General features: G+C 54.7%; 1 protein-coding gene across 4 annotated transcripts in view; it reads right to left on the bottom strand.

Moving 5' to 3' along the window:
• Nucleotides 1-7,735: 7,735 nt before the first annotated feature.
• HSPBAP1 (HSPB1 associated protein 1) overlaps nucleotides 7,736-10,162 on the bottom strand; it is a 56,390-nt gene continuing 53,963 nt past the window's right edge. For 3 of the 4 annotated variants that reach the window (XM_069732622.1, XM_069732625.1, XM_069732621.1), the window contains one exon: nucleotides 7,736-8,536. In XM_069732622.1, the coding sequence (XP_069588723.1) occupies nucleotides 8,165-8,536 (372 nt within the window). In that variant the 3' untranslated portion in view covers nucleotides 7,736-8,164. The remainder of the gene's footprint in view (nucleotides 8,537-10,162) is intronic. The other variant, XM_069732624.1, reaches the window with a different exon arrangement.

Raw genomic sequence — 10,162 nt, 5'->3', positions numbered from 1 at the left:
ATGTGCGGCCAGGGTCTGGGGGGGCACTTCTGTATGTGCGGCCAGGGTCTGGGGGGCACTTCTGTATGTGCGGCCAGGGTCTGGGGGGCACTTCTGTATGTGCGGCCAGGGTCTGGGGGGCACTTCTGTATGTGCGGCCAGGGTCTGGGGGGGCACTTCAGTATGTGCGGCCAGGGTCTGGGGGGGCACTTCTGAATGTGCGGCCAGGGTCTGGGGGGCACTTCTGAATGTGCGGCCAGGGTCTGGGGGGCACTTCTGAATGTGCGGCCAGGGTCTGGGGGGCACTTCTGAATGTGCGGCCAGGGTCTCCTGATCCTTAAAAATGATCCTGATCCATTATCAACCAGCACAGAAAATGCTGCTCTTATTAGGGGAGCAGTGAACGTCCGTTGGGGGGGTCTCAGCGATTCTTGTGTTTCAGCCGGAAGCCCCTGAGGCACAAACACATTACAATGCGGCAGTAATAATAGCGGCGCTGGCTGCCCGGCCCCCCGGCCCCCTGTCCTCGCAGGCCCTAAGAATCCTTCATCCAGACACAAATTGGGTTTTCTATTACTCCGGCCCGATCCGCAGCAGCCATCAATGAATCAGGTAATAAACAGAATTACTACACAATGAGGTGAGGTCTCTACGGCGAAACACTGTCACAAATCTCCAGCAGAGGTGAAGGAAGGATCACAACCATCTCCGCACAAACCCTGAAACCGCTCATGAAATCACAAAGTGCTGAACTATTCTGCAAAGGATGATACAGCGCCTCCATCAGTGCAGGATATAAGGGGTACTGCACCCTGCCCTCTGTACAAGGTAATACAGCGCCCCCATCAGTGCAGGATATAAGGGGTACTGCACCCTGCTCTCTGTACAAGGTGATACAGCGCCTCCATCAGTGCAGGATATAAGGGGTACTGCACCCTGCTCTCTGCACAAGGTGATACAGCGCCTCCATCAGTGCAGGATATAAGAGGTACTGCACAAGGTGATACAGCGCCTCCATCAGTGCAGGATATAAGAGGTACTGCACCCTGCTCTCTGTACAAGGTGATACAGCGCCCCCATCAGTGCAGGATATAAGGGGTACTGCATCCTGCCCTCTGTACAAGGTAATACAGCGCCCCCATCAGTGCAGGATATAAGGGGTACTGCACCCTGCCCTCTGTACAAGGTGATACAGCGCCCCCATCAGTGCAGGATATAAGGGGTACTGCACCCTGCCCTCTGTACAAGGTGATACAGCGCCTCCATCAGTGCAGGATATAAGAGGTACTGCACCCTGCTCTCTGTACAAGGTGATACAGCGCCTCCATCAGTGCAGGATATAAGAGGTACTGCACCCTGCTCTCTGTACAAGGTGATACAGTGCCTCCATCAGTGCAGGATATAAGGGGTACTGCACCCTGCTCTGTGTACAAGGTGATACAGTGCCTCCATCAGTGCAGGATATAAGGGGTACTGCACCCTGCTCTCTGTACAAGGTGATACAGCGCCCCCATCAGTGCAGGATATAAGGGGTACTGCATCCTGCCCTCTGTACAAGGTGATACAGTGCCTCCATCAGTGCAGGATATAAGGGGTACTGCACCCTGCCCTCTGTACAAGGTGATACAGCGCCCCCATCAGTGCAGGATATAAGAGGTACTGCACCCTGCTCTCTGTACAAGGTGATACAGTGCCTCCATCAGTGCAGGATATAAGAGGTACTGCACCCTGCTCTCTGTACAAGGTGATACAGTGCCTCCATCAGTGCAGGATATAAGAGGTACTGCACCCTGCTCTCTGTACAAGGTGATACAGCGCCCCCATCAGTGCAGGATATAAGTAGTACTGCACCCTGCTCTGTGTACAAGGTGATACAGCGCCCCCATCAGTGCATGATATAAGTAGTACTGCACCCTGCTCTCTGTACAAGGTGATACAGCGCCTCCATCAGTGCAGGATATAAGGGGTACTGCACCCTGCCCTCTGTACAAGGTAATACAGCGCCTCCATCAGTGCAGGATATAAGGGGTACTGCACCCTGCCCTCTGTACAAGGTAATACAGCGCCCCCATCAGTGCAGGATATAAGGGGTACTGCATCCTGCCCTCTGTACAAGGTAATACAGCGCCCCCATCAGTGCAGGATATAAGGGGTACTGCATCCTGCCCTCTGTACAAGGTGATACAGCGCCTCCATCAGTGCAGGATATAAGGGGTACTGCATCCTGCCCTCTGTACAAGGTGATACAGCGCCTCCATCAGTGCAGGATATAAGGGGTACTGCACCCTGCTCTGTACAAGGTGATACAGCGCCCCCATCAGTGCAGGATATAAGGGGTACTGCACCCTGCTCTGTACAAGGTGATACAGCGCCTCCATCAGTGCATGATATAAGGGGTACTGCACCCTGCTCTCTGTACAAGGTGATACAGCGCCCCCATCAGTGCAGGATATAAGGGGTACTGCACCCTGCTCTCTGTACAAGGTGATACAGCGCCCCCATCAGTGCAGGATATAAGGGGTACTGCACCCTGCTCTCTGTACAAGGTGATACAGCGCCCCCATCAGTGCAGGATATAAGGGGTACTGCACCCTGCCCTCTGTACAAGGTGATACAGCGCCTCCATCAGTGCAGGATATAAGGGGTACTGCATCCTGCCCTCTGTACAAGGTGATACAGCGCCCCCATCAGTGCAGGATATAAGGGGTACTGCACCCTGCCCTCTGTACAAGGTGATACAGCGCCTCCATCAGTGCAGGATATAAGGGGTACTGCACCCTGCTCTCTGTACAAGGTGATACAGCGCCCCCATCAGTGCAGGATATAAGAGGTACTGCACCCTGCTCTCTGTACAAGGTGATACAGCGCCCCCATCAGTGCAGGATATAAGGGGTACTGCACCCTGCCCTCTGTACAAGGTGATACAGCGCCTCCATCAGTGCAGGATATAAGGGGTACTGCATCCTGCCCTCTGTACAAGGTGATACAGCGCCCCCATCAGTGCAGGATATAAGGGGTACTGCACCCTGCCCTCTGTACAAGGTGATACAGCGCCTCCATCAGTGCAGGATATAAGGGGTACTGCACCCTGCTCTCTGTACAAGGTGATACAGCGCCTCCATCAGTGCAGGATATAAGGGGTACTGCACCCTGCCCTCTGTACAAGGTGATACAGCGCCTCCATCAGTGCAGGATATAAGAGGTACTGCACCCTGCTCTGTGTACAAGGTGATACAGCGCCTCCATCAGTGGAGGATATAAGGGGTACTGCACCCTGCCCTCTGTACAAGGTGATACAGCGCCTCCATCAGTGCAGGATATAAGAGGTACTGCACCCTGCTCTCTGTACAAGGTGATACAGCGCCCCCATCAGTGCAGGATATAAGGGGTACTGCACCCTGCTCTCTGTACAAGGTGATACAGCGCCCCCATCAGTGCATGATATAAGTAGTACTGCACCCTGCTCTCTGTACAAGGTGATACAGCGCCCCCATCAGTGCAGGATATAAGGGGTACTGCACCCTGCTCTCTGTACAAGGTGATACAGCGCCCCCATCAGTGCAGGATATAAGGGGTACTGCACCCTGCTCTCTGTACAAGGTGATACAGCGCCCCCATCAGTGCAGGATATAAGGGGTACTGCACCCTGCCCTCTGTACAAGGTGATAGAGCGCCCCCATCAGTGCAGGATATAAGGGGTACTGCACCCTGCTCTCTGTACAAGGTGATACAGCGCCCCCATCAGTGTAGGATATGAGGTACTGCACCCTGCTCTCTGTACAAGGTGATACAGCGCCCCCATCAGTGCAGGATATAAGGGGTACTGCACCCTGCTCTGTACAAGGTGATACAGCGCCTCCATCAGTGCAGGATATAAGAGGTACTGCATCCTGCCCTCTGTACAAGGTGATACAGCGCCCCCATCAGTGCAGGATATAAGGGGTACTGCACCCTGCTCTCTGTACAAGGTGATACAGCGCCCCCATCAGTGTAGGATATGAGGTACTGCACCCTGCTCTCTGTACAAGGTGATACAGCGCCCCCATCAGTGCAGGATATAAGGGGTACTGCACCCTGCTCTGTACAAGGTGATACAGCGCCTCCATCAGTGCAGGATATAAGAGGTACTGCATCCTGCCCTCTGTACAAGGTGATACAGCGCCTCCATCAGTGCAGGATATAAGAGGTACTACACCCTGCTCTGTACAAGGTGATACAGCGCCCCCATCAGTGCAGGATATAAGTAGTACTGCACCCTGCTCTGTGTACAAGGTGATACAGCGCCCCCATCAGTGCATGATATAAGTAGTACTGCACCCTGCTCTCTGTACAAGGTGATACAGCGCCCCCTTCAGTGCAGGATATAAGGGGTACTGCACCCTGCTCTGTACAAGGTGATACAGCGCCTCCATCAGTGCATGATATAAGTAGTACTGAACCCTGCTCTCTGTACAAGGTGATACAGCGCCCCCTATCAGTGCAGGATATAAGGGGTACTGCACCCTGCTCTGTACAAGGTGATACAGCGCCCCCATCAGTGCAGGATATAAGTAGTACTGCACCCTGCTCTCTGTACAAGGTGATACAGCGCCTCCATCAGTGCAGGATATAAGGGGTACTGCACCCTGCTCTGTACAAGGTGATACAGCGCCTCCATCAGTGCATGATATAAGTAGTACTGAACCCTGCTCTCTGTACAAGGTGATACAGCGCCCCCTATCAGTGCAGGATATAAGGGGTACTGCACCCTGCTCTGTACAAGGTGATACAGCGCCTCCATCAGTGCATGATATAAGTAGTACTGCACCCTGCTCTCTGTACAAGGTGATACAGCGCCCCCATCAGTGCAGGATATAAGCGGTACTGCACCCTGCCCTCTGTACAAGGTGATACAGCGCCCCCATCAGTGCAGGATATAAGGGGTACTGCACCCTGCTCTGTGTACTAGGTCATACAGCGCCCCCTTCAGTGCAGGATGTAAGGGGTACTGCACCCTGCCCTCTACAATGGGGGAGTACTTTTTACATATACACAGCCATTGAAGTTGACAACAGACTCTTCATTTTTCTTGCTGGACTGATGGCGCAGATGCAGACTCCCGGTAAGTGTGGCCCACCAGTACTGCCCACCACACTTCTCCCGGTGGTGTTTCTGGTCCGTGTCCCCGCCATCTCTCGTGGCAGCCGCCATCACGGCTCCATGTGTTAGTGTTTTGGATGAATTTGAAGAGACAATTTTGTTTTGAAATCTGATTTATAACGAGGCGACTTCGTCCTGTCCTGTGACAATCTTCGGCCCATCAATCACGGCCGCAGCCCCGGCGCTCGTCTCCGCACCAATTCATTTACAGAAGATTTATTGTCTCAAAAGCATCAAACTTGGCAAGAAACGGCAGCGTCAGCGACTGTCGAGATCCAGAGGTGGAAAGTTCTGCCCGAGCCGCAAACTAGAAAACAAGTCTGGAGGAAACGAGCCCCTAACAAAGCGTCAGGGAAAGTAAGGGGCAAGAACGGCACCGCCCCAGACCTGACCATAGATCGACCAACGCAGCCGGCACTATGGGTGCACCACATGTCGGTATTATATAGTCATGGCCGAAAGTGTTGTCACCCTTGAATTTGTTCCAGAAAATGAAGTATTTCTCCCATTACATTTCCCCATGTTTTATTATACCCAGGTTTATATCCTTTGTGTATTGGAACACTTCAGAACTCTCCAGCACTTTGTTTCCATCCATTTCCGGGGGCTTCTTGAAGTTTGTTTGGGGTCATCATGGCTGCATGTCTCGCGGCTGGTGGGCAGTCCCTGCATGTCTCGCGGCTGGTGGGCAGTCTCTGCATGTCTCGCGGCTGGTGGGCAGTCCCTGCATGTCTCGCGGCTGGTGGGCAGTCCCTGCATGTCTCGCGGCTGGTGGGCAGTCCCTGCATGTCTCGCGGCTGGTGGGCAGTCCCTGCATGTCTCGCGGCTGGTGGGCAATCTCTGCATGTCTCGCGGCTGGTGGGCAGTCCCTGCATGTCTCGCGGCTGGTGGGCAGTCCCTGCATGTCTCGCGGCTGGTGGGCAGTCCCTGCATGTCTCGCGGCTGGTGGGCAGTCTCTGCATGTCTCGCGGCTGGTGGGCAGTCCCTGCATGTCTCGCGGCTGGTGGGCAGTCCCTGCATGTCTCGCGGCTGGTGGGCAGTCCCTGCATGTCTCGCGGCTGGTGGGCAGTCCCTGCCTGTCTCGCGGCTGGTGGGCAGTCCCTGCGTGTGTTGCAGCTGAGAGATACGCAGCAGCAGGGACTCAAACATATTTATCGAGCACCCGGGCGTGATAACACCTCACCCGAGCACGCTCTCTCATCACCATTATCCGCCATTCTGACTCTCCTACGTTACAACCTTTCCTCAATTCATCTCTGCCCTCCACGTCCAGCGAGATTAGCTACAGTAATGGTTGTAAACTTCTTGATTATGTTGTGCACCGTGTACAAAGGAACATCAAGATCTCTGGAGATGGATTTGCAACCTTGAGATCGTTGATATTTTCTACAATTTTGGTTCTCAAGTCCTCAGACAGTTCTCTTCACCTCTTTCTGTTCTCCATGCTTAGTGCAGCACAGATTGCAAAGATGGAGGTAACTTTTTTTTTTAATCTGGTTTCAGGTGTGATTACCTACTGTATCCTCACCCATCCCTTGTAGATTGGGGACAGGGTCCTCTCTCCTCCTGTACCAGTCGTGACTTGTATTGTTCAAGATTATTGTACTTGTTTTTTATTATGTATACCCCTCCTCAAATGTAAAGCGCCATGGAATAAATGGCGCTATAATAATAATTTTCATATTGCCCACACCTGTTACTCGCTACAGGTGAGTGTGAACAAGCATCACATGCTTGAAATAAAGTTGTTTACCCACAATTTCAGAAAGGTACCAACAATTTTGTCTGGCCCATTTTCGATGTTGCGTGTGCAATTATGTCCAATTTGCCCTATTTCCTACTCTTTTGTGTTGCTTCAATACAAAAAGGAGAGAAGCGGTCAGGTGGAGAGAGGCGGGCAGATGGAGAAAGGAGGTCAGGAGGAAAAAGGAGGTCAGGAGGAGAAAGAAGGGCAAGACTAAAAACAGAAGGGCAGGAGTACACAGGAGAAAGGAGGGCAGGAGGAGAAAGGAGGGCAGGAGGAGAAAGGAGGGCAGGAGGAGAAAGGAGGGCAGGAGGAGAAAGGAAGGCAGGAGGAGAAAGGAGGTCAGGAGTAGAGAGGAGGGCAGGAGGAGAAAGGAGGGCCTGGTGGAGAAAGGAGGGCCTGGAAGAGAAAGGAGGGCCTGGAGGAGAAGAAAGGAGGGCCTGGAGGAGAAGAAAGGAGGGCCTGGAGGAGGAGAAAGGAGGGCTTGGAGGAGAAAGGAGGGCTTGGAGGAGAAAGGAGGGCCTGGAGGAGAAAGAAGGGCAGGACTAAAAACAGAAGGGCAGGAGTACACAGGAGGAGAAAGAAGGGCAGGAGGAGAGAGGCGAGCAGGAGGAGAAAGGAGCGTAGGAGAGAGGATGGCAGGAGGCAAGAGGAGGGCAGGAAAAAAAAAGGAGGGCACGAGTAAACAGGAGAGTAAGAGTAAACAGGAGAGCAGGAGGATAGGACAGGAGAGAGAGAAGGCAGGAGGGGTCTGGGGATGCTGCAGAAAGATGGTCGCCCACAGGTAATAACCGGCAGTGTTCCTGGTCTGCTCCCTGTCATCGCTCCTGCCCCATAGAGGCAAATAACAGAAGCAACAACGATAAGGCGACACTACTTTTTGATACTTTGTTACTTATTACTTTATGTTTCAGCATTATACAAACAAATAATAAAAATAAAGATTTTCTGGAAACTGAACATAAAGATGATGAAATTATCGTCTCTTCAATACTAAGGAAATCCTGGAGGCATCGCCTGTTGGTGGCTCTTGAGGGCCGGATTGGGGATCACTGCATTAATGTATCGTAATAAATCTGTGCAGACACCGGGATGCGGGAACGCTGCGCACGGCCGTCCACCGGGATCATCAGCCCTGTCATCTGCCTGTATATGTGCCGCCTTTTATTTATCAGCCATTTGAGGCGGTGCAGAGGCCGACTGTAGGCCAGGTTATTATACCGATACTCTCTATTACTCTCTGTTATCAGCTGCTCCTCTGCTGTCCTATTTCTGGCCCTTTAACACACCTGCATTCTGAGGTTAACTCTTTCCTCCCGTCCTGTTCACCAGGAGCTGGGCGACCATAGTGACGACCCGCGGGTGCAGCAGACAGTCCAGCAGCTCGTCGCTGGTTATGGCGCCCGTTTCCCCGGCTGATCTCGGCCGTTTTGCCTTTTTTTCTCCAGGCTCCTCGTTAGTTAATGAAGGTAACACAGGGATGAAGCAGTGACGCAGCGGAGAGCGGCCCCTGGACCGGCCCGGCCGCGCCTCGTCCTCCCGCCTCCGCTTCATCTCCGGCTCATCTGTATTAGCGGCGTTTTCCATCTCACTTTCCGCCATCTTGTGCTCCGTGAAGGCAGAAACCGCCATATTCAAATACTGCAGGTTCGTTTCGTGAGTCGTCGCCTCCTCCTGCAAAACACAAGGAGAGTGGAAGCCACCGAAGGGTTAATGATCCTGAGACGCCGCGGACCTCAGATGATGCGGGAAAAACTGCCGAGACGGCGACTTCTCCGCAATATTCCTGTCCCTCCAGAGACGCCGGAAACAAAGTCCAATAGTCCGGCAGAACCAATAACGAGGCGGAGACCGAAAACTCCAGATTATCAGACATTCTGGATTACTGGACAGTAATAGAATGGGCGCCAGTCAGTGGAGACTTACAAAGGGTTAATGCTTATTCCAGACAGACATCTGCTTCTGTGCTGGAAATAGTCGCCAGATTATCAAATGTTCTGGATTATTGGATGTCATGTAAGAGGGTCCACGGTAACAACCACATGTTCATTACTGAGAGAGACCCCCGAACAGACGCCGCAGCCGAGGGGTCACCCTACTATGTCCCGATACACAGGAACGCTCGGCTCTGAGAGTCTGACAGACTCCGCCCTCCTCCTCCCCAGATACGGACTCCGCCCTCCTCCTCCCCAGATACGGACTCCGCCCTCCTCCTCCCCAGATACGGACTCCGCCCTCCTCCTCCCCAGATACGGACTCCGCCCTCCTCCTCCCCAGATACGGACTCCGCCCTCCTCCTCCCCAGATACGGACTCCGCCCTCCTCCTCCCCAGATACGGACTCCGCCCTCCTCCTCCCCAGATACGGACTCCGCCCTCCTCCTCCCCAGATACGGACTCCGCCCTCCTCCTCCCCAGATACGGACTCCGCCCTCCTCCTCCCCAGATACGGACTCCGCCCTCCTCCTCCCCAGATACGGACTCCGCCCTCCTCCTCCCCAGATACGGACTCCGCCCTCCTCCTCCCCAGATACGGACTCCGCCCTCCTCCTCCCCAGATACGGACTCCGCCCTCCTCCTCCCCAGATACGGACTCCGCCCTCCTCCTCCCCAGATACGGACTCCGTCCTCCTCCTCCCCAGATACGGACTCCGCCCTCCTCCTCCCCAGATACGGACTCCGCCCTCCTCCTCCCCAGATACGGACTCCGCCCTCCTCCTCCCCAGATACGGACTCCGCCCTCCTCCTCCCCAGATACGGACTCCGCCCTCCTCCTCCCCAGATACGGACTCCGCCCTCCTCCTCCCCAGATACGGACTCCGCCCTCCTCCTCCCCAGATACGGACTCCGCCCTCCTCCTCCCCAGATACGGACTCCGCCCTCCTCCTCCCCAGATACGGACTCCGCCCTCCTCCTCCCCAGATACGGACTCCGCCCTCCTCCTCCCCAGATACGGACTCCGCCCTCCTCCTCCCCAGATACGGACTCCGCCCTCCTCCTCCCCAGATACGGACTCCGCCCTCCTCCTCCCCAGATACGGACTCCGCCCTCCTCCTCCCCAGATACGGACTCCGCCCTCCTCCTCCCCGATACGGACTCCGCCCTCCTCCTCCCCGATACGGACTCCGCCCTCCTCCTCCCCGATACGGACTCCGCCCTCCTCCTCCCCGATACGGACTCCGCCCTCCTCCTCCCCGATACGGACTCCGCCCTCCTCCTCCCCGATACGGACTCCGCCCTCCTCCTCCCCGATACGGACTCCGCCCTCCTCCTCCCCCGATACGGACTCCGCCCTCCTCCT

The sequence above is a fragment of the Ranitomeya imitator genome, chromosome 7 (genome assembly GCF_032444005.1).
Source record: "Ranitomeya imitator isolate aRanImi1 chromosome 7, aRanImi1.pri, whole genome shotgun sequence".
Lineage (NCBI taxonomy): Eukaryota > Metazoa > Chordata > Amphibia > Anura > Dendrobatidae > Ranitomeya > Ranitomeya imitator.
The sequence above is the reverse complement of the archived record's forward strand: the minus strand, read 5'-3'. Positions and strand labels throughout refer to the sequence as shown.